The sequence below is a fragment of the Saccopteryx bilineata genome, chromosome 3 (genome assembly GCF_036850765.1).
Source record: "Saccopteryx bilineata isolate mSacBil1 chromosome 3, mSacBil1_pri_phased_curated, whole genome shotgun sequence".
Taxonomy (NCBI): domain Eukaryota; kingdom Metazoa; phylum Chordata; class Mammalia; order Chiroptera; family Emballonuridae; genus Saccopteryx; species Saccopteryx bilineata.
Window position 1 is genome coordinate 87513462 of NC_089492.1, and position 23741 is coordinate 87537202.

The window sequence follows — 23741 nt, forward strand, 5'->3', positions numbered from 1 at the left end:
ACATTTTTGGTCAGGGGTAAGTCTCCTGAGTTCTTTTGCTTCCTTGATATCTGGGATGATAAAAATGTACCTCCTCTAGATCTGGATTCAGCCATTTTCTCCAAAGCTTTTGTTCCTTTGGAAAAAGGTACGCTGCTCACAAAAATCAGGGATATTTTATCGCTTCATATTCATTTTGAAATAAAGCCTAGTTTTTGTGAGCAATATATTTTAATTGCACAATCTGAAGCCTATAGACCCTTATTGTTCGCAGGCTTCTTAGAAAATATATATGTGCATATATATGTACTTGTGTATCAGTATAAACATACACATCTATGAAACTGACACATGTGTATATGACAAGATACCTCTTCATGAGCTCTCATGGATACTTCTAATTCAAACTCAGGGCTACAGAGTTTTAAATTTAACCTCTTCTATATTAATCTGTATTTCTTTTTCTACACTGAGAATCTTGGTTCTTGGGAATATTCTAATAGAATTAAGATATTCTATAATTACTCATTTACTTTATCCTTCATTATACACACAATCGTATCAGAGTAACAATACTAGTACAATAATACCATCATCAATATAAAAACAGAAATCTGTTAAATTTTAAAAAATACATATGTATGTGCTCTCTATTCTCCTGTAACTCCTTGAAGTTGTATTCTACCTCTACTCTTTGGGCATATTGCTTTACATGTGGTCTTTTTCCTCTTTAGCCCTCAGTCTTCCTTCTGTAAGTACCATGGGTTTGATCCTCACATCGGTCATGCTGATATATCTGTAGTCATTTTGGTTGTCTGAAGCTTGTTTTCAAGTAGATTCTTTAGGAAGTACACACGGGAGTAATATTTTTTGAGTTCTTGGATGTTGATAATATTTTTTACGCTTGTGCCATGTGCTACTCTATCTTCTTCTGGCATAAAGTATTATTGTAAAAACCTGATGATAATCTAGATTTTATTCTCTAATAAATCACTTGCTTTTTTTTCTTAGGTGCCTAAAGTATTTTTTTTTTCTTTGAAGGTTTGGTGATTTTATTAGAATATTCCTTGGTATTGCTCCTTCTGTGTCAATATTCTCAGATACATGGAGCAATCTTTTAATAAGTAATTTCAGTAAGAACATTTTTCTTGAAGTACAGCTTTAGCTTTTTGTTTTTCTCCACCTCTGTTTTTTGTCTTCAGGCACTCCTGTTATCTATATGTTGGATCTTCTTTGCTTGGCTTTAACATATGTCATCTTTTTTATTAAAATTTTTTTTTCTCTTTTTACCTTCTATTTCTGTTGTGTTTACTTTCTATTAACTATTGTGTTTCTTGCAATTTAGTTTTAATCTCTGAATTATTTTTTCCTTTTAGTTTACATTCTTTTCTGAATTCTACCACCTATTTCCCCATCCTTTATAATGCTGACACATTGTTTTTTTATGTCCGGTATCATTGTTGTACTGTCAGTTAGCTCATTTTGAAATAGAAGGTTGTAATTTTGCTCTCTTCTGTGGGCTTGTCTTTTGGTATGCTTTCATTTTTCTATACAGGTGTTACTCTGTCCTCTGTGCTCTTTTAACATTCTTATTATAATTTTGTATGTGATTTGATCTTAAAAACTTATCTGTTACACATTTTTATATAAAATTCATTTTCTAGAACTTTTATAATTCAGGAAATTTTCTAACTTCACAGAGATTCCTCTATTTTACTTCTTCTTTTAAATAGATAGTGTTTAAAAACACAGCAGTTTGCCTTTTTAGGCTTCTGGCTCTGTTTCTTTCCCCCACTTTTGTCTGGAAACCCTCTTTTTTTTAGTCTCTATTATCCCTATTTTACTCAGTATTGATTTCAGTCCCAGACATTTCTTCTTAGTGTGGGCTCTTTCCTGGAAAGGAGGCTTGGTGGCCAGACTGCTCTGGTTCCTTCTGATCTTACCACGGGCCCCTGGCACTCACATGCCACTGAGCTGGGCAAAGCCTCTCCCAATTTCAGACGCTGTTCTCAGACTGGCTTTCTGCCATCCCCAGCAACCATTCTGGGTTTCTCCTGTCCTCAGCATGGTAGGGCCCTGCTGCTCATTTTCCCCTTGTTCGAGGGTTGACGCTGTGCAGGTCTTATGGTTGTGCTTTGTCCTCGCCCACTTGTACTTTGAGGTTGGAGGGGCACATCTTATAAAACCTTTTGCTGCATCTCTCCATGGGCTTTCAGTTTTGACATGTGGTTGCTTTGTGTTGATGTAAGGATTCAGAGAGATAAAAAGCACTATGCTGTCCCTGCCGTCACTGCATTGTCCCAGAATCCTTGATAAAACCTTAGTGTAGGAATCACTTGAGGTCATTTGCTATGATTAACCCTTAATGCCATCTATCTGGGCAGTCCCAACCTGCATTTCTATTCCTGGGACTGCAAGGTTTTTCAGATTTCACCTCGTTGACATCTCCAGTGACCATGGCCTAGAACCTGCTGTTATATCATGTTATATCAGCGCATTTACGCAGCACCTCCATGTCAGGACACAGGTAAAACCATGCTAGGGCAGCAGATAGGAAAGGAGGAAGAACAACTAATTTTTTCTCGTAAGACAGGCAGCCATGTAGAAACAGTAAACACATGGCTGCGATTACAGAGCAAACCCGGGGCCCGGGACACGCGCCTTGCTTGTTCAGCACCGCCATTTTCAGTTGAGGAGTCTCCCAGGATGCTCTCGTTTGTTTCTCAGATGGAATTTGTTTGTGAGCATATGCATGTGCTCGCGTGCACGCAACAACATATATGCCTCATTCATTTGTCCAAGGCTTTCTGGTCATTTCTATCTTGGTTTTTGTTTTTCTGATGAGACGTTGGCAGGCGGTAACATCAGTAATTGTAACGGCAGCCCTATCTTTTGAACTAGCTGTGTCCACACACGCGATTGCTTTTTCACGTTTACGTCTTTGTCTCCTTTGCTCTCACACTGGACCCCTAGCCAGGATGCCCGACAATGCTGAGGGCTCCCAGGAACAAAGACCAGAGGCCGAGTCCCCTTCTGCCGGGAGGCAGACATCGTTACAGGGAGAGGAGCCTCCTAGGGAGTCAGCTCCCCATCAACAGGGCAACGAGTCAGGGATGCTGAGATAAAAGCGCTTCCAGAACTGAATTACCCTAAATAGCAATGACACCTGGCAATCTGAGGGGGGTTTTAATGGCTCCTGTGACCGCTGCTGTGCCGTGTTCTCAGTCACCCTCTGCTCCCCGAGGGAGAGTCAGTAACATATGACAGAAGAGAAAGGTCACAGGAAAAAACACTCTCCTGAAAGTAGAACTGTAAAAATTAAGTTAAGGGACGGCTTGGGGCTAATTTGGTTATCTCCAAGTTGGCCCCAGGCCAGAGTTGTGTTAATAAAGTATTTGATATTGACATGGGAGCTGTGGGCTCACGCATCTGCTGGTTACACATAATAAATTTGGTTTGGAGGCTTATATGGGGAGTGGGGGTGGTTCAAATCCAAGCTTTTCTCCACTTGGGCGGAAAGTGTCATTGATTTCTTCCCTTATCTGCTCTCGTCCCCAGACAGGGGAGAGAAAGCCTTGGGCTGATGCTTGGCCACCGGGGTTAGATTAGCAGGATTGCTGCTTCTTGTTGTAAGGTCCACTGGCTCCTGAGAGAGAGGCAGCAGTGTGGAAGGCCAGCCAGCCCCCCTCTCTGCTTCATTCTTAGTCGTTCTCGCTTATTGTTTGGTTCTAAGTCATGAGGGAGGAAATCCTTACAAGGCCTTTGCAACTGTCACACTTCTGGCAGATGGGCAGGTGGAGGTGCAGGCAGCCCACGTGGTCTGGTGATTTGGAGCTAGGAAGAACAAATGTCCTGGCTCCTGGGTCCAGGTCCTGGACCCTCTAACATAAACTGGAGAGCAGGGACACATGAAAAAGAGGGGAATGCAAATAATCGAGGACAGAAGGACAAGTAGTGGGTGGAGCAAGTAGAAGCAAATGGTGGACCAAGAAGAGAAGACCAAGTATATAAGACTAGAGGGTGAGAGAGAAGAAGGGAAGAGATACTTCTCCCTTATTCCTGCCTGCAATGCAGCCATAGTGGCAGTTACTCAATAAACAATAATTAAATGAAAAAAACTTGCTCTCACACTATTATACGTAACTCTCAATATTCACTATAAAAACCAAATCAGCCCTCCCAGATCCAATCAGCTGGGATTTGTTTGAAAAATCTCCTGGACAAAGTTCTGGAGTCCCCGTTACGACCAAAATCTTGATAAATTTAAGAGACTAAAACCCTCTTTCAATTTATATCGATGAGTGGGTCTTCTTGGACAATCTTCTAGCACTCACACAAGTCATTTATTTCCCCCAAGTGGAGTTTGAAGGTTTTAATTGCAAATTGATGATCCGTTGGATTGGGAGAACTGATAGAACAAGAGAGAATTCAAAATGCAAAATACTTATCCCCCACTTTTTTTTAAACATGGCAAGGTTTAAAGGGCTAGAAAATGGAATTTGCTTGAAACTTTTGCAATCATTATTGAGAAAAAATATACCCAGAACATACACACATGCATTAACTGGAGTGCACAGCTCATAGGCTGGGAAGGAGGAGGAACGTGAGTATAATGAGAACCTATAGAAGGCAATATAGGAAGGATGGGTGAGTTGGTTCATTTTAATAACAATGCTAATAACAATATTACAGAACATTTGATATTAATATATTCTTTTGTACTTTTCAAGGCCTGTTAGAAATGATCTCATTTGCTCACTCCAATAGCCAGCTCTGAGAAAGACTGTGGCAGGTAATTATTATCCCTTCTATATGGACGAGGGGACAACTGAGGTCCAGGGTACTTGATTCTCCTGAAGTTGCACAGCTGGAACTTTGGTTTCTAGGATTCTTTGAGGACCTACTTATCTTGCTGTGATCTGGCATTCAGCAGGTGCTTTGTGACTATTTGTCTCTGTGGGCTCTAACACAGACCCTAATAATCTCTGCCTCCTGGTAGTCACATCCTTGCATAATCCCCTCCCTTTAAGTATGTGCATACCTGTGGTTTGCTTCTGACTAACTGAATACAGCAAAGGCATTTTTGCCATTGTGTTACATAAGATTGTAACTTTCATCTTGTTAGCTGTCTCTCTATACGGGGGTGGGCAAAAGTAAGTTCATAGTCGTGAGTACACAAAACACAGTGTATTCTTATATTATTTATTCATTTATTATTGTATTTTTTATTATTAAACTACTTTTGCCCACCCCTGTTCATACTTCCCCCCTCTCTCTCCCAGCCTTCCTTCCCCCTCTGCCCTTACTGGCTTTTCCAGGAACCGCCAACAGCCACGTGAGCTTGGAGTGGTGACTGCCTCCCTGTTCGCACTTTCAGATGAGACCCTAACCCTGGCTGACACCTTGATTGTCACCTTATGAGAAATTATGAAGCTGAGGACCCAGCTGTGCTGTTGCTGGTTTCCTGACCCACAGAAACTAATATAACAAACGTGTGTTAATTTAAGCCACTACTACATTTATGGTCATCTGTTACAAAGCAGTAACTATGCAGTCACTCCAAAGCCCCTGCCCAGCAACCAGCACGTCCCTTGGCCTCCTTCTCTTTGGTGAGAGCACCCAACGTGGAGGGCACTGGCTGTGCCGAGCTCTTCCCAGCGCCCTCTCGCCTCCCTCAGCGATGGGTAAGGCAACTCCACCTCTTGTTGCTTTTCCTCTTTGCAGTGAAGGAGCAAGTGGGAGGGATCCCCTCTTGTGATCTAGAGTTCACATTTCAGCCTTTCTCCTCCTAGCTCCTCTCTCCAGCTCCAGGCCCAGAGGAACTGAAACTAACTCACATCTGTCCAGGACCACGGATGCTTTGCTGCAACAAGCGGAGAACTGAATAGGCTCTGAGGGGGTGCTGGGTTGTTTTGCTGGCAGACCCAGCAAGTCTGGGAGAAGGACGATAATTAAAAGTGGACTTTTCAAATAATAAGTGCTTAATGCACTTGCATGCATGGAGGGACCTTTTGTGTTCGGCTAGTCTGGAAGCTAAATGATCTTAATCAAGGCATGCTGAGACCGGAGTTCCTGGATCACTTATTGTCTTCCTCTTATGTAACTTTTCACTGGAGCAAATGGGAGAAAACAACATGTTTTCTCAGGCCAGCCGGGAAAGACAATGAGTGCTCTCCATTGCGGAGAGGAGCCACGCATGGCGTTAAGGCACGTTGTCGCCAGTTTGCCATCATCCCAACCACTAGTCTACAGTGTTAGACTGGAGGTTTGCGAGGTGATTTGGAGTCTGTCAGAGTTGGAAAATGCTACATATTTCTCCAGTGGGGCCCAGGGTCAGCCAGTCCTAGAGTAACGTTATTGATTCCTGGCTTTCTGAAAGGACACTGGATTTCTTCTTAAAAAGGATGATTTTTAAGAAGAAATTTAATTTCACTGTCCTAATTTCAGGGGTGTGTGATGAGAAACAGGAGAGGGAACCGGAGTCTTTCCTGTGCTGGGGTAACAGCGGCTTCACATGGGGCTTATGTGAAACCAGGTTTGGTAGAACTGTTTTCTGAAGTGGCACTCGGCTCAGTCCCAGCTGCAGCCCACGCAGCAGCACGGGGTTTGACACAGAGGCACATAGCACCTGCTAGTTAAAATAAATTCAGCTCAGCCCTGGCCGTTTGGCTCAGTGGGGAGAGTGTCGGCCTGGCATATAGGCACCCCGGGTTTGATCCTCGGTCAGGACACACAAGAGAAGCAACATATGCTTCTCTCCCCCACCCTCTCCCATTTCTCTCTCTCTTTCCTTCCTTCAGCCAGTGGCTTGATTGGTTCAAGTGTTGGCCCTGGCCGTGAAGATAGCTCAGCTGGTCTGAGCTCATCAGCCTCAGGCTTTAAAAATAGTTCTGTTGATTCAAGCACTGCCCCAGATGGGGTTTCCAGGTGGATCCTGGCCGGGGCACATGTGACAGTCTGTCTCACTATCTCTCCTCCTCAAAATAAATAAATAAATAAATAAATAAATAAATAAATAAATAAACTCAGCTCTGTGTATTTTTTTCTTTTTCTTTTTTTTTAGACTTGGGATTCAGGGACTTGTGAAAACATTGACTAGAAAGCAATGATGTTTTCTGCACTGAATGCTGCATTAAATCTCCTGAATGAAAAGAGGAAACAAATAGGTCGATCAGGAAGCAGCAAGAGCTTCTCCCATCCTGCGGTCAGCACCTGGGCAGCACTTGGGGCTGTACTCAGGGGACGTGGGGTTAGGGCGGGAAGACTTTGGAGTGAACTGGATCGAGTCTGGAGCCTGGCTTTGCACTTCACTGAGGGGGGGGGGCAAGTCATATAACCTTTCTGATTCTGTTTCCTTAATTCTAAAATAGGAGAAACAGCCATGGCTCACGTATTCACTCATATGCTCCTTTCATCAAACCTATGAGCTGTAAACAGTAAGAATACAAGCACCATGTTTTCAGGCGGGGAAACAAAGGCACAGAAGGAGACAGGAGTAGCTTAAACTAAGTGGCATAGCTAGGACTTGAACAAAGGTAGTCTGTGTTCTTAGGAACTAGGCCCTATTGCTTCCTGATAGTGATGTCTAAACCTGGGGACCCTGGGGGTCCTGGAAGGATCAGATGAGATACACTGACTGTGCTTAGTAACGGTGCACATGTACAGGTGAAAGGAGGCAGCCTGCAAGCAGGGAACGTTCCCCTGGGAAGCTCTGTTGCAGGTGGGCATTCTGCCTGGGGCTCCTTCAGTTCTAACCTGTCACCATCACTGGGTCCCTGTGGACGTGTTTTCTCTCCCTCGGGAACCAAGCAGCCCTTGGGCCTTGGTGCTGGCCCCCCGTTAGGGAGGCTGACCAGTCTCTAGGTGCACAGCCGCTTGCGCTGAGAGACTCCTTAACATGAGTAATGGGGATCACGAATCATGAATTAGTTCCACGCCACCTCTCTCCTGGAGCAAGTCGTGTTTGAGGAAGGAGACGCACCCAAATGAAGAGTGACATCCTAACTGGGAGGGTGCCAGCCTGCCGCAGTGGCAGGAGGCCCATGAGCCTTGTTAAGGCTGGAGCTTCCTGCGTCACCACTAGTTTGCTTGCTATAAATAGCTGAGAGTCCAAAATTAGTAAAGTAAGCAAGAACATGAAGCACTTGGTGAAACAGAAGACCAGCTGAGCAGGGAAATGGTCAGTGTCCTAACAGTTTCCAAGGATTGTATCTGTGGCCCCATGCCTGCCCATCTCTTAGAGTTGCTACCCCCAATTGAATGGGTGTCAACAAAGGGCCATCCGTGCACCAGTGACAGCTGGGGGGCACAGAGGGATGCCAATTAGCTGTAATTATCAGCCCTCTTATTTGTGCAAGGGCGCACTGTGTGCCTAGAGCACTGTTCTGAATATTAGCAAAGATGCACATGTGCTCTGTTTATGCAAAAACTGACATTAGAAACAGGGTTCCAGAGATGAGAGATTCCTCTAGGAGGCCTTTTCAACAGTGGGACTCCTTTAAAATTTCTTTATCACAACTGTGCCCTTCCAAATGTTATCTGGCTTAGAAAATTGTTCGGCGTGACTTAAAAAAACCCATTCTTTAGCTTTTCGCATCAGTTGTATAACTAGGGCAGAGTTATGTAGGCTCCGTGGGACTCAGTTACCACATCTGTAAAAGGGGACTGTGCCAAAGTATCAATGAATGAGACGATGTGCATGAAAGAGCTGCCCACAGTTGCTGGCACGCAGCCCCGCTCAGTGACTAGTGCTTACTGCCATGTAAAGAGGAAACGGCGTCATGCGTGCCTTGGCTGTCTAAGAGCTGAAACCTTACATGTATGCCGTGTGGCTCTGAGCCCACCTCCTCAGCTTCCCAGAACCAGGCTCCTCATCTGTATTGAGGAAGCTGAGCTGCCATCTGGGGTTCCTAAAACTTTGTTTCAAAGCAGGCTTCCCTTGAGAGCTCATTAAAAATGCAGAGTTTGGCCTCCCATTCTCAGACATTCAGATTCCACAGATCTGCGGGGCCCAGGAATCTGTATTTTTAATGAGCAGCACTTGAGGGTGGTCCCCTTTCCCCAGGCAGGTGACAAGCGCAGATGCTGTGAGGGCATACATGGAGAAACCCTGGGCTGGATCTAGGCCACCCACGGCCGACACACTCACTGCTGGTCCCGCCCCTGGGCATTTCTGGGGAACACTGTTAACGATGTAGTGAAACCAACAGCCGAGTGTGAGTCCCCTCAGAGTGCATGGGGCTTCCCGGCCCTCCTACCCTTACCTGCCCCCTGTCCTTCCAACGCCTGGGGCCTCCTGCCTCCCAGACTGGCACACAGTGAACAGCCATGGCTACAGCAGGAACCCCAGCTCCCTCTGCCCCTGACCTGGCATGGGGTTGCCTGCAGTGCCAACAGGGATAAGATGGCAGGACTTTTGAAATTGGGTTAGAATGTATTTATTTATTTAGGAACTGAGTAAATCCTTCCTATTGGCCGTGCCGCTGAAGTGGGCGTGGCTGGGCATGCAGGGCCTGCGCAGACGCGATGGAAACTAAGACCCCCGGAATGGAAGGGCAGTGCGCTGAGCCTGCCTTCCAACCATGCCGTCATCCCTAGAAGGGCATGCTCGGAACGCAATGGCTCTAGCTACAAATTCTATTAACTCTAATAGTTGTTCTGTGGTGAATGGATAATGCATTTAGCAGAAATAGACCCAATCAATTTATATGAAACTCATAAAACTTTCTCATTGGAATTGGCATCTGTTCATGAATCACAGGGGCGTATGTGAGAATGGACAGTCTGTCACCCTTACTGCTGGGCACATCAGCGGTGCCAGGGGTTAATTAGAGAGGTGGGCCAAATGAAGCTCTGGCTCCCTGCCGCCTCTCCCTTCGCCCCTCAGAACCATGAGCAGGGTCGGGGCGGGGGGACCAGGAGACGCCCTACTTCAAACCTTCGCTTTTAAAAATACCAATTTTTCGGCCCATGTCTGTTTTCACATTAGCCGCTCTTCCACGAGCTCTGTTGCCTGCGAGTTTGCCGACGCGCCCAGGTGCCAGACTAGGGGATGGCAGGCGTGCGGAGGCTGGACGGCCTCAGGGTCACCGCTGGCCGGCGCAGGTTCGCCATGGCCCGGCACAGTGGCTCGGGCTCCAGTTCCGGTGTTCTTTTCATGATCTTACATATTCTCAATAGCCCCCACCCCAGTTTGGCAAGAGAAGTGCACTCAGAAAATGGCAAACCAACTGTAACCAACCAGCTCAGAGGCAAGACGGTGGTTTGCAGCGAGGACCCTATGAGTTATGGTTACTTGTGTGTCGGGCCCCAGGTTTAGGCTGGCTCTCAATGAAACCGAGCTGACTCACCTCCTCTCTCCCTACACAACCCGTGAGCTTGTAGAAGGAGAGGGGTAAGGAAGCTGAGGCAGGGTCACCGGGCCTTGTGGGTCCTGCCTGTCCTTAACACAGCTTTTAGAGAGAGACAGGATGGCAGGGCCTGCTGGCACCTCCTCACCCCTAATGTTCATTAGCGAGAGAGAGAGTGCTCTGGAGCTCTGTGATTGCATTATCCCAACCATTTGGTTAGTGTAATTCTATGTGCAAAGCTGACAAATGTAATTTTCCCTCTCACTTTTTTCCTGATTAGTTCAAGTGACTCAGGCTTCCAAGAACACGTTGTAAGGCACCTGGATGGGCCTTCCCTGCCAGGAGGCGCAGTCCCCTGTGGGCAAGGGGCCCTCGAGGGAGGACTGGCTGGGGAAGCGAGGCATATTTAGGGAAACTTGGAAGCTTTGCGAGTGACTGCCTTCCGAAACCGCCTTTGCGTTTCCAGGAGCTGCTCTGCCTGCCAAGAGCACAGCTGAAAGGCCACCAGCTGCCCTGCTCCAGCCCCGCAGAAGCGGACAGCGCTGAACTTCAGGAGAAAATCTTATTATCTTGTCTCCTCCGACAATTGATTTGTTTACTGGTCATGGAGGGGCTCTCTTCTGGGACGTGCTACCCGTCTTTCCATTTTTGGTGTTGACCTCTGATTGGAGACTTGGCTTCTCAGAAGCAGCTTAGCTGGCTGCAAAAATGAAGATTTCAGGGCTACATTCTGGTCCCCTTAGCAGCTGTGGGCTACTTTCATCCTTCTCAATCACCTTCCTCACCCCTATCATGGGAACCGCAGCACTTGTCCCTGGGCCACAGTGAGGATGTGAGGACTTGACACATGGGTCACCCTAGCCCAAGGTCAGGCGTGCTCACTGATTGTCCCTTTCCTTTCCCTCCCAGGCCCCAGCCCTCCCTTTCTGTCCCGGGGGCCTCCCAGGTAGGAGCTCGATTTTGGGTGAAGCTTCACGTTGCAGGCTATGATCTGCCGGTTCCCAGACCACTTGGCTCCCCTGACCAGAAGCTGCAGAAGAGTATGAGCTGACCCTGTCTGTTGTGCTGGGCCGTGGGGGATGGGTGCGAGGCCAGCGTTTGCCCTGGTGATTATTTCTGAGTGGGCATGGTCCTGACCTTGGCCTCCCATGAGCCCGCTGGACCTCTCTTCCCCCAGGTCCCTCCTCCTCTGCCTGACACTTTTTTCACTGTAGGCGTGTAACTCAGCTTTAATTATTTGTCTACGCGTACTCTCCTTTTCTAATCTGTGAGTTTCTTGAGCTCTTGACCTGGACCTTGTTCTGCTCAGCATCTCTGAGCACTGCTCTGCCTTCAGAGGGAGTGTGTGGAAACTGGCTGGGTCCAGATCAAAGCCGGCAGGAGTGGGCCTCAATGTGGACACGGGGGTGGCCGGCCTGTTCTCTTGAACCACAGGCTGAGTCCTGGCTAAGCGCTGATTCAGAGGGCCCAGTGGACTTTGTCTTGTGGTGGTGGGGAAAGAGGGCCCTGCTCCCCTCCCCTATAAATCCTCCTGATAAAGACAACACACACCAGTAGGGTCTACAGCAAGGTGGGGCTGTGAGAGCTGTCAGGCTGGGGAAGAGAGGCTCCCAAGGCTGACACACAGCGGGGAAGCGGGTTGGGAGCCTGTCATCTTCTCCTTCATCTTCTCCCTCGCCTGAGCTGTGCCCAGATGTGGCCGTGGGCCCCGGGAGAGCACTGGCTCTTTATTCGGTTCTCTAAAGCCTTCCTAAGGAGCCGACTAAAGCTCAGTGTCCTCTTCCCTTTGAACTGGGGTTACTCCAGGAGGGGTCTGGGGACAGAAGGCTGAGCCAGAGCCACTTGTCCGTCACTTCAGCTCGGAGGCAGGGGCTGCATGGTACAGGAAGCAGCGTTCCAGCCTTTGTCACCTCCAGCCTCTCAGGCAGCCACTCGCTTCTAATTCTATCTGGAGGGGGTAGGGGAGCATCTCCGCTTCTGAGTCGCTGTGTGATTTCATTAGTCTGAATGGCCATTGGCCAGGCCCTGATCGATTAGCCTTTTAGGGACAGTGGGAGTTATATGGCAATAAACCCGTGAGTCAGGCAGGGTGGATGGCTGATTCCTAAATGCTGGCCGCAGGGGAGCCAGCAGCCGACATATGAGAACTGAGCGCAAGCATTAAGTGCCCACCGGTCAATCAATAAGTGTTTCTGGACCCCCTGCTATGTAATCAGCGCTGGTGGTCAGGCGGGGCAGTGGCCTGGATGTTGTTTAGCATGCCCAGCACTTCTCGCAGGAGGCAGTGGTTGATGGAGGGCCGTGGGCGGGATGGGGTGGCGAGGAGGCCCTTGAACCATCCACAGCGGGCTGCCTCCCTCATGTTAAGACATTTCCACGAACCATGCGCCACGAGTCCGGGTTGGAAAACAGAGACTGCAGTTTATGAGGCTAAGTTCCTCTTTATGTGGAAAAACACAAAGGTATTTTGAGGTTCTGGTTAAAGGTGGAAAGAGGAAAGGGGAGAGGTGATGGGAAAAGCAATGAACTCTTTCCCTGGTCTGGTGGTTGCTAGATCAGGCAGGAGTCAGCACGGGGCAGCTTTTTGGAGGAGAGAAAGGGAAGGATGTCTTCAAAAGCAAAGCAAAGCTAATATTTACTAAATATGTTGAGAGTCAATGAATTTAGTAGAAAGGTATAATAAGCCTCTACCTTTTTTTTTTTTGCATTTTACATTAAACAAGGATTTTACATTTATAAATAGAAATTAGAGATTTATCATTTAATTGTCATTATTTTAGTAAAGAATTACGTGTTATAGGAAAAGGAGTGTGGGTGAATCGTGTACTGTACACCTGCTCCTCCAGGTTACTCATGTTGGGAAAGGCCTCACGTGCCCGGACCCAGCCGCTCACCTGGGGGACCCCTTGACCTGCTGGTGTCAGGCCCCGCGGCCTCCATCAGCTTCTCCAGGCTAGGCTCACAGAGCTGACCCCTGCTGAGATTTCCTCTGGTACAAAGAGTGGCTGAGAAGCAGAGGCAGATTTAAGGGCAGGTACACAGGGCACACGCCCTGGGCCCCAACTTCTGAAGGGCCCCGCAGAACCTCAACTTGACATTTTTTTCTAACGTAAGGGGCCCAATATTTTCTTCTGCGCCCAGGGCCTCAACCAACCTTAATTTGCCTCTGCTGAGAAGTCACACTGCTTAGGGCCCGAGGCTGAGGAGGCCTGGAGTGAAACTGTGGGGAAATGTGTCAAACCTGAGGCTTTTGGGGCTTTAGCCCTGATGGGCTAGCCTGCCTTAGTGCAACAGATAACCTTGACCCTGGGCCCAACCCTCTTTGTGAGGGGGAAAAAAACCTGATGGAAGGTTTGATTTATTTGTTCAGGAAATGGAGAGTGGTTGGTTCCAAGGGACAGAGCTGAGGAGGGGGCTCCGCCTTGGCTCTCCTGGCTGGGGTGGGACCTGGGCGTCCAGGACCCGGAGGACAGAGGCTCCTCTGCACAACTTCTGCTTCCAGAAGTCCCCCTTGCCCAGGTACTAAGAGAAGCAGACAGCTTCCTCTTGGAGCTCCCTAGCCAGAGTGTAGGGAATGTACCTTCTATAGATCAATATGTAATTCTTTCAACTTAGCTCCCCACCCCAATCATAGCACATAGCTTTCTTCTGCCTTTTGCAACAAAAACTGACTTGCTCAAATTTGTAAGCTGATCCCTTACCTGTAGGGTCAAAGATGGGGTTCTCTCTTGGTGCGTTTTCCCAGCGTTTCGCCTCCTTGTTTGGGTTCCTCTCAAACAGGTTTCTGGACTTGGGTGCTGTGTTCTGCAGCATCTTGTCATCCCCACTGACTAGAACAGAGAAGACCCCATCAGCTGAGTTAAGGGAAGCTCGGTTCTCGGGAGAGGGAGGAGTGTGCTTCAAGGCAGGTCGGGGAAAGTGGGCCGAGGTCAAGGAGGGACAGTGAGGCCTGGGGGAGTCGGGGCTGGGCAGCAAGTGCCAGGGGCAGGGTGAACTCACTGGTGAGGTAGCAGTCCAGGCTGATGGAGATATTGTCAAAAGCCACGGTGGCTCTGGATCCTTGTCCCCACCACGCAACAATCTGCAGCCAGAACCTGTACGTGTGTTAAGAGGAGTGTGTGTGAGGAACCGCCTGCCCTGGCCATGTCTTAGGACTCAGCAGCCAGCAGACAGGTGCTGACACCATGCTCATGATTTGTTTCATCAGCCTCCTGTCTCAGAGTGGCTGTCCCCCGGCAGCATCCACATCGCCCCCTGCTACTCCAGCACAGAGCACTGCCCTTTTTTGAGGGGCTGTTCTGTGTGTCACCCCCTATGGGACAATGGAGTCTGGGGCTTGGGTCTGGGACTCCTGGAAACTCTGAGGAGACCTCTCCCTTTCTGGGTATGCAGGGTAGGTAGAAATGGTTAGGCTTGCTATTCAGCTGGTACTCCCTGGTAAAATTGAAGTCATTGTTAAAATATAAAAATGCTTCTGTACCAACTGATAAAGAGCCACTGTCCTTTGCGAGTTCCCCACCTGTTGCTCCAGACAGCCGGGCTTTTCCCTGGTGCCCCCTGGTTTCCCCAGTATCCAGTGACCAAAAGGCCAACCATTCACACTGCGGGGGTGTGGTGTCCAGCATCAGTCCCTCCTGAGGTTGGCCTGTGTAGTGCCCAACTGGTTGTTAAATATTAAATGACTTGGGGGTGTTTGTAAACAACACAGAGTGGGCCACAAGGATTAACAGCAAGCCCACTGCACTATTATCGCTCCCACCTCTTTCATAGCCTTGCAGGGTCAAGTCCTAGGGCTGTAGCCAGGGAAGGCTTAGGGTGGAGGAACAGAAAACACGTTGGGTTCATTGGTCTCCTGGGGAGCCAACCTCCTGGAAGGCTGTCAGCCAACCAGCTCTTTCCTGCCCTGGCCTGAGAGTTGCCAGAGAACTTTAAAATCTCCCCACCCCCCTCAGAAAGTCAATCCAGAATGCCCTGCAGGAGTGTATGCAGACTCTGTGTGGATGTTAAAACATCAAGAGAGGGAACCCCTGTCTCGGGTGACTGAATAAACCACACGTGAATGGCCATACTACGGAATGCTACTCTCTGATATTAAAGAATGGACTAGGATACAGGCTGTGAAAAGGATGCCCCTCAAAAACATGATGCTAAGTTAAAAAAGCCAAACAATAAGTTAAAGACCTCATGATTCCATTCATATAAGTAGCTCCATTTATAGTCTACGAAATGCCTGGAATAGGCAAATCTATAGAGACAGAAAGCCGATTAATGGCTGCCTACAGCTGGGATCACAGAATTGTCTGTAAACCAACACCAGGGCTCTTTTAGGGGTGGTGAAACTATTCTAAAATTAGATTGTGATGCTCTTTGTACAACTCTGCACATCTGCTAAAAGTCACTGGTGTGTACAACTAAATAGGTGAATAATGTGGTCTGCAAATTATAGCTTGATAAAGCTGCTAGAAGGAAAAGGCGAGAGAGGGAACTCAGACAGCAGCATGTTGGCAGTTAGGGACTGCAAGGGCAGAGAGGCGGGGCGTTGGCGGGAGTGGAGACTGCGGTGTGGGGACGGCAGGATAGAGGACACAGAATGTTACCTGTTACCAGATGGGTGAGCCCCTGAGAGAGAAACGTGCGGGAGACAGGAAGCTCACTCATGATTCGCGTGGAGGGCAGCACCGCCCTCCTGCCAGCCAGGGCTGGAAGCCCCTTACGCCCCTGAGCAGACAACCTTTGATCAGCATGTATGATGGGTTAGACACTGGTTTGGTTATTCCTAGCCAGAGAACAATTACTGCTTCCTGTAGGGGAAGACTTGAAGTCAAAGTCAAAAGTAAACTTTTGTCTAAATAGTAAGTTTGTGATTGATTATTCTTTTTTTTTTTTTTTTACATGGACAGAGAGAGGGACAGACAGACAGGAATGGAGAGAGATGAGAAGCATCAATCATCAGTTTTTCGTTGCGACACCTTAGTTGTTCATTGATTGCTTTCTCTTATGTACCTTGACCACAGCCTTCAGCAGACCCAGTAACCTCTTGCTCGAGCCAGTGACCTTGGGTCCAAGCTGGTGAGCTTTTTTTTTTTTTTTTTTCTCAAGCCAGATGAGCCCGCACTCAAGCTGGCGACCTCAGGGTCTCAAACCTGGGTCCTCTGCATCCCAGTCCAATGTTCTATCCACTATGGCACCATCCGGTCAGGCTATGATTGATTATTCTTAATTGAATTATGTAACAAAATTGTTTATGCCTTTATCTATCTTGTGAAATCTGGCCATTCACAAATAATTCCTCTTGTTTACAATCTGAATTAGAGTACCCGAATCTGGTTCAATTCTAAAGAGAAAATGTCTAAATCTGTTGTACCCATGGCCGAGCCCACTGGTGCCCTTCAGGCCCTATCCCCTTTAGTCAGGATAGACCAGCAAGGAGGCTGGTGGTAGGTCGGGCGTGGATTGAGAAGCGTGCAGTGGAAAATCCCCAAATCCTGCTCTGGGACATGTGGGCATGCTGGGTGAGCGTGCCTGAGGGAAGTGGCAGTCATCTTTCATTATGAGCTTGACAAGTGTCTATCAAGCAGGTTTCATTTCAAACACACTTATCTTGTATTGGGCCCCTTCTAAGGCCTATGGGGGAGTCTAAGATAAATCCAACAGGAACACCATATTCAAGTTGCTTACAGTCTAGAGGAGAGGTGAAGGGTGCATATGTATGTCAGCGCAGAATATGGTGGAAGGAGGGAAATGCCACACGAGATGTGGATACAATGCTCTGAGAACTCAGAGGAAGGAGGAATTCCACCAGGCCGGGGAGATGGGAAGCACTTTACAGAAGTGGCATTTATGTTGGTGTTGAAGAGAGAAAAGGCCTCAAAGATGTGGATACGGGGTGGGGGTGGGGGGGGCCGTGAGGAGAGGGCCATGGAGGAGCTCCATGGAGTGAGGGGTGTGTCAGAGCAAGACAGGGTGCTGGCTCGAGCGAGGGGTATAAAAGGAGGCACAGATGGTGAGAGGCACGTGCGTCTCACACACCTGCAGTGGGTTTCACCGAATGTTGGCAAGGTTACAGCTCTGGTTCCCCGGATCTCCATGGGGAGCACGGTCCATAGATGAGTTCCTGGCTTGAGCCTACGTAACCTTGGACACAGCCAGGCCTGGGATTCTCCAGTGGCCAACGAGGGCCCTAATACAGCTATCTTGTTCTCTTTACAGCAGTTGCCTGGGTTAGGGAGTGGAAAGAATCCTGGCAGGTGGCTATCAGAGGCCAGAGCTACCTTGTGCTCCTGCACAGCAGGGGGTTGGGGCCACCACCCACCTCTCTGATTCTCTGCTCTGGGTCATCTCCTAGCCTGACTCCCGTAGGCCAAGGGGCCATGCTGGGCGCTGAGTTCAGTGCTGAGCTTCATCACGTGTGTGCCATCCCTGTGGCCTGGGGTGCCTGAGCCAGTAATTACATATGTGTGCCTATCAAGCATAAGGGGAGGGGATAAAAATCCCTATTTCCCCCTAAATGAGCCCATTCACTGAACATCTCCCCTCCTACCTTCTTTATTATTGAGAGGTTAGAGCTGCAGAGTTCTAACCAGCCGCCCTTAGCTTGGATGACATGATGCAAGCCAGGGCTGGAACGGTTTCTAAGCAGAAGAGTTTCTAAAGTGCTCTGTGAGGCAATGGCAGTGGCAGCTGCTGTTTAAAAGCGTTTGATTGACACTGGGAATTGCACATATTTTGAGTCAGGAACACTCACAACAATCAGGGAAGACTCGATCAGATGTCGAATCAGATGTAAACATGAGATGCTGCCTCTATCTACGCAGGAAGCCAACCCTTCCCCACATGCTCCAGACTCCAGCAGCTACGAGGAAGGGACAGGTGGGACACAGGGTGTGGGGAGGGCAAGGGTGAAGCAGAGGCAGTTTGGGGATGGGGGATGGTAGGTTATGAGGTAGGAAGGGGGCAGCAGAACCAATCTAGGAGTTTCTTTTCCATGGGGGCACTGGCCGAGAGGTGGCCTGGGCCACCCGGATTCGGGCTTCTCCACTTTGATGGTACCCAGTTGGGTCAGTATCAGCACCTCAGGGGAAGAAGAGGTTGCTCTGGCTCTGTTCACATCTCCGAGCTAGAGACGGGTGACTTCCCCAAGGTTCTCAGAGTCCTTCCGGCCCAGCCAGTCTTTTCTGTCGATTTTCCTCCTCACCACCATCCCCACCAAAAAGTGATGCTACCAACTTACTCTTCAGAGTCAGCCATGCCTCAGGTCTTGAGTTCTAGCAGGCCCCAGGTGGACCACTCTAGGACCAAGGCAAAGTGCTAGCATGTAGTGGGTGGAGGGCTCTGGGTCTGAGGCAAAGTCCTAACACGTACCAGGTGAACTGCTCTGGGTTTGAGGGAAAACCAGGTCCCTTACTGCCAGGATTGCAGGGGCCAGGTGGTTCTAACGAACACACAGGTGACTCTGCTCCCCTACCCCAAAGCCAGAGCTGTGTGGGGGAACAGGAAGCTGAGCCCCCATGGCTAGAGGCCTTGCCCTCCCTCTCTGTGGGCAGCTCCCTCCTGATCTGTGCCACTTATGAACATGGCAACTGAGCCCCCTCTTTCTAGCCCTTAGCATTGGAGATGTCCCTCCCAGGCCCTCAATAATTTACACCTGCTCAGCTCTTTTGGTTTCTCTAAAGAAGACACTTTTAATTGAATGGGTTGTTGCTTTTCTCTTTTTTTCCAGCCAGAGGTGTTGGAAGCTTGTTGCCTAAATAGACCTGTCTAGAGGTCTTGGTTGGAGCCTGGCTTTTCATAAAGAACCGATCCTTTGACTCCATGTTGTTCAGCTTTACAAAGAGGCCTGTTGCGAGTTGGCCCCAGGGGATTCTGGGAGGTGGCCATTTGGGCAGTAGGCCAGGTTTAGAGAAGTGGTTTGGGAATTGGGCATCTCCCAGGCTCACTGGGCAGATCTCTGCATAGAAAGTGCTGATGCTGCTCACGCACAGCTCGAAAAAATGCTCGATCTCGTGCAGACAACAGACTGTTAATGGACAGTGAATGTAATGCCTTATTTGCCACCCTGCCATCCGTAGGGATTGACAAACCTAATTAAATTCACGTAATGATTTTAAGTAGCTGACAAAAAAGTGAGTGTCTGAATGTGGACTGAGGGAACAGGAATGATTTGGAGAGAGGGCAAGACAGAATTTCTGGACTGGTAAAAGGCATTTGACAGATGGGCACCATGTCTGAGATTCCCCGTCAACCACTCAGTGGGCTTGGAAGGAGGGGGTGCGCCGATCCCTTCTCGCAGCTGGGCTCGTCTGGGCTCTGGCTGCTTAGAATGGAGCTGGCAGACTGCAGAGGAAACCACCTTTTCCAATTTCTCACTGCACACCTGATTTGCTCTGCAGAAGTCTTCTAAAATGGACTGTCACAAAGCTTGGGTCACAGCCTGCATTTCTAGTAGAATAATGTATGTGATGAAAGAGCCTTGCCGAGCCTGTCCTATTATCTGCGTAATTGACTTCATTACTGGTAAAGAGGAGGGGCCGATGGCCAGTTTGGGTTCCTGAGACCAGCCTTGGCTGGGAACAATGTGGCTGGTCTGGACACGTGCGCCCTGAGTCTCGGACTTCCGCTCCTGTGCAGTGCAGTGGGGACAGCGGCGCAGTCAAGGCCAGACTCAGCCGGGAGCACCTTCTCCCTCACTCTAAGAAGTATACATAATTTCCACCTCCTGACTTGGTTTCCCTTCTGGGCTTAATGTCACGAAGACACTGAGAATGACTCCAGGGTGTCCAAGGGCCATCAGAGACTTTTCACAATGAGCAGGGAGCCCTCGGGGGTAGAATAAGGGAGAAAGTGAATTTTTAGTCATGCCGAGCGAAGGAGAAGAATCACTCAGATTCTTCAACATTCCGGTCCCAGGCTTCCAGACATTGGCTGGCTGCGCTCAGTTCTGGAGGCTGGGACTAAAGGACAGCTGGTTCCCATGTTTGCCCGGGCACGCCACCAACCAGGAAAGCCCTCCGCGAGGGCATCCCCCAGGCTGCAGGGTGGAGGAAGCCCTTCTCTAGCAAGGTCCCATTTGGCACATTCATGCTTTTAGTTTGGGTCAAGTAGAGTATACTGAGCTCTCCCCAGCCCCAGGCTTTGAGGGGGAAAGGAGGAAGGCGGATGACTTGCTTCCAGAGCCCTAGCCCTGCAGGGGAGGTGCTTGTGCACAGAATACCTACCCCCAGGCTCCAATGTATCCAGTAACCTGGGGAGAGAAAGTAATGTACAATACTTGGGGGTGGGGGAGAAGGGCGTTCCTATCAGAGGTACCAAAGCTAGGTTACCTCTGGAAGGCCAGCCAAAAAGAAAGAGCAGGAACTTCTTGGGAGTGTCATTTGACTTGCCTGGTTCCACAGGGACAGCAGTGGGGATGAGGTGGGGAGTCAGGCCTCTCACATCCCAGGCAACTGCTCTCCTTATCCCTCTCAGAAGTATCGAAATTCTTTAATCTCACTTAGTCTCTTACGTACGCCATAATATGGGGATGTATGTAAGTCCTTTGGAGCAACTGGGGACCTGCAGGGCTGTCCAGAGCGAGAAAGTGCCTGCATCCATTTTTCTCATAGAAGTCCACATGTCCACTCTGCCTTCCTCGGACACACACACATCTCCCACACTGGCCTCTTCCACTATCCTCTGCTGCGGTGTAGCTTGGAGGGCTGAGATGATGCCAGAGAGTGGCATTTCCAATGGTGAAAAGATACAAGAGAAATGGCCTTTTCTCCCCTCACAAAAGAATCTTTATGTGGGTGAATCAGCAGCCTTTTCTGTTTGGGGGAGGCTGAGTTTCAGAAGGTAGAGTGGAGTGAAGACTGGGCTGTACACTTGGTGCGACCCTGGGTGAGTCACTGAAGCTTGGTCAGAACCACCTCGGCTTTAAAAAAAAATCTGTCCCGTGGGTATTCTCACACTGGACATCTTTCTTTAACATGGGAGATTCAAGTTCATTGTTTCTGTTTTATATTACATTAAAAAAACTATGTTTCACTAGGTAGTATTATAAGTTACATTATCTCCCTCTCTGCCTTTGTGCAAAGATTATTTGAGCACTTTGTATGAGTCAGGCACCATGTCTACAGCTGGAAGTACAGAGATACATAACACATGGATCTTGACCTTGAGGAATTTGGACAGATTTGTAATTCACATTATTCACTGACTAGGGGATCTCTAAAGTCTCTTTTAGTTCTTCCCTCATAGAGCTATAGTCTACCCCACAGAGTAGCGGTTGAAAAAGACTGATCTACACAACATGGGAAAATACTGAATCTGAGCTATGAGAGAGAAGTCAAGAAAGACTTTGAAAAACTGAATGCCTAGGAGAACGGTAGAGCAGCGGCCATGCAGGGGCAGGTGTGGTTGTGGGAGTTATGTTCAAGGTGGGGGTGGGATGCCAATTGGGCAGCTGGAAACCCAGGCTAGGACGCAGGTGGAAGTAAAGACAATGATTTATCCGCATGGGGGTCAGGATGAACACCATGAACGTCAATGAGGTTCTTGGAGAATAGCATGTAGAGAACTGGACTCTGCTTTGCTTCAAATATCAGCAACTAAGTTACCCCTTAAATTCTAACCTTTCATGCCTGGAGAGAGAAGGGGCTGAAAATACAGGGCTACATTTTCAGAGGAATTAAGAGTTATGAAAAACATATGCATCTGTTAACTTGTAAACTGAGCTTTGGATATTATCAAGAAAATCTTGAGCAGATATGAACATCCCATTATTCTAAAGGGGTTCACTTATTACCATTTGGAGCAAGTACTTCCTAAACCAGGCTCATAGGCCGGATCTGTCTCGCTGCTCTGCATTCTTGATTGTGGAAACTTAGCAATCAGAAGCAACAACCTGTCCCAAACGTCACAGAAAATCAGTGTTAGAAATAGGATTTAAAGCTCAGAATTGCTAATCTACTCCCTGCTCCAATGATCTGGGATATTTTCTGAGAAAGAAACAAGGCCAGATCCCCCCGGAGTTATGAGTGATTGACTGGTATATATCAATGCCTTGTTGCACACTGTGTTGCTGAGCCACTAGCCACATCTTTACCCCTCTTCTCAGAGGGCTGACCCAATGCCGTCCTGGGCCATGGTGCCATTTGGAAGGCAGTGGCAGAAGGGACCTCTTCTCCTCCAACTCCTCTTCCCCCTTTCTGAGCTCCACCTTGAGGCACACATCATTTTACATTTGGTCCCTCACAAGAGCCTTCCACAGTCTCCACGCTCTCGTTTCTGATCCTCTGCCCATCTCTGTGCTCAGTGCCTCTCTATCCTCACAGCCTCGGGTCCAAACACGTGATTCACTATCCACATTCACCCTCTCTCAGGGTGACTGCTCAGGATTCTCTGCCACAGCCTAGTTGAAGTCACGCACGACATCCTGCTCCAAGCCTCGGCTCATCCTGATACACCACTTTGGAATGGCCTGTCCCTTTTACTTTTCCCTAAGACTCAAATTTTCCTCGAGTTCCCTCCTGTAATCATCCCATTTTCTTCATGACAACCCCCCCCCAACACAGGGAGGTCCCTGTGCCATTTGAATACTGGCCATGCTCTGTGGGACCCTGCACAATGGCTCTCTGTGTTTCTGTTTGTCCCTCAGTGCATATGCTTTGTCTCCCTGTGACCCAGCAAGAGGCCCTGTGATGCAGCAAGAGGCTGGGTCATACATCCTCTTCCATCTTCTGCACTTGTTGGGGCTTAATATATGTTTGCTGGCAATGTGACAGGTAATAACACTTCTCCAGTTACTTAATTTCCTGTCTTACCCACAAGATAGCTGAATTTGACATTTCATGCCAGCGACTTCCCAATGTGGTCAGGCATCAGTATAACCTAGGGAATTATATAGATATATTCCTAGGCCCAATATGTGATCTACTGAATTAGAATCTCTGTGTATGGGGTCCAGATTCAAGACTGATCAATGCTCAGAGTAGCTAAATAAGGAATCAGTATTCTCAAGTGACACTATGACAGACATTCAGAGATGGGGACTGTATACATTGGCTTATATCATGACACAACATCTGTTTTTCCTCTCACTAAATCCATTTCCTTTCTTCTGAGCACAGCTAGACTACATTCTCCAGCATCCCTTATAGTTAAGTGTAGCCATGTGACTGAATTCTCATCAATGAACTGAAACAATGACTCATAAGGATCTTCCTATACAAGGCCTCCCACCCCCATGCTCTTTCTCCATCGGCTGTCTGAATGCCAGGGATTCCAAAACTGGATAAAAGGGTGGAACCGCAGGGAGAAAGAGCCTGGGTCCCTGAATGACCAGATGGAAGGCCACCCACCAACCAGCACATTCATTCTGGATTTCACATGAGCAAGAAATACATCTCTATTTGTGCAGAGGATTGTAGGTTTAAT

At 48.4% G+C, this 23741-nt stretch overlaps 1 protein-coding gene across 1 annotated transcript in view; it reads right to left on the bottom strand.

Annotated features, from left to right (window-relative positions):
* ALK (ALK receptor tyrosine kinase) overlaps positions 1–23741 on the bottom strand; it is a 690142-nt gene that overhangs the window by 58174 nt on the left and 608227 nt on the right. Inside the window, exons 10-11 of the mRNA XM_066266820.1 lie at positions 14328–14422; positions 14030–14158 (exon numbers count right to left, since the gene is read on the bottom strand). Coding sequence (XP_066122917.1) covers positions 14030–14158; positions 14328–14422 — 224 coding nt within the window. The remainder of the gene's footprint in view (positions 1–14029; positions 14159–14327; positions 14423–23741) is intronic.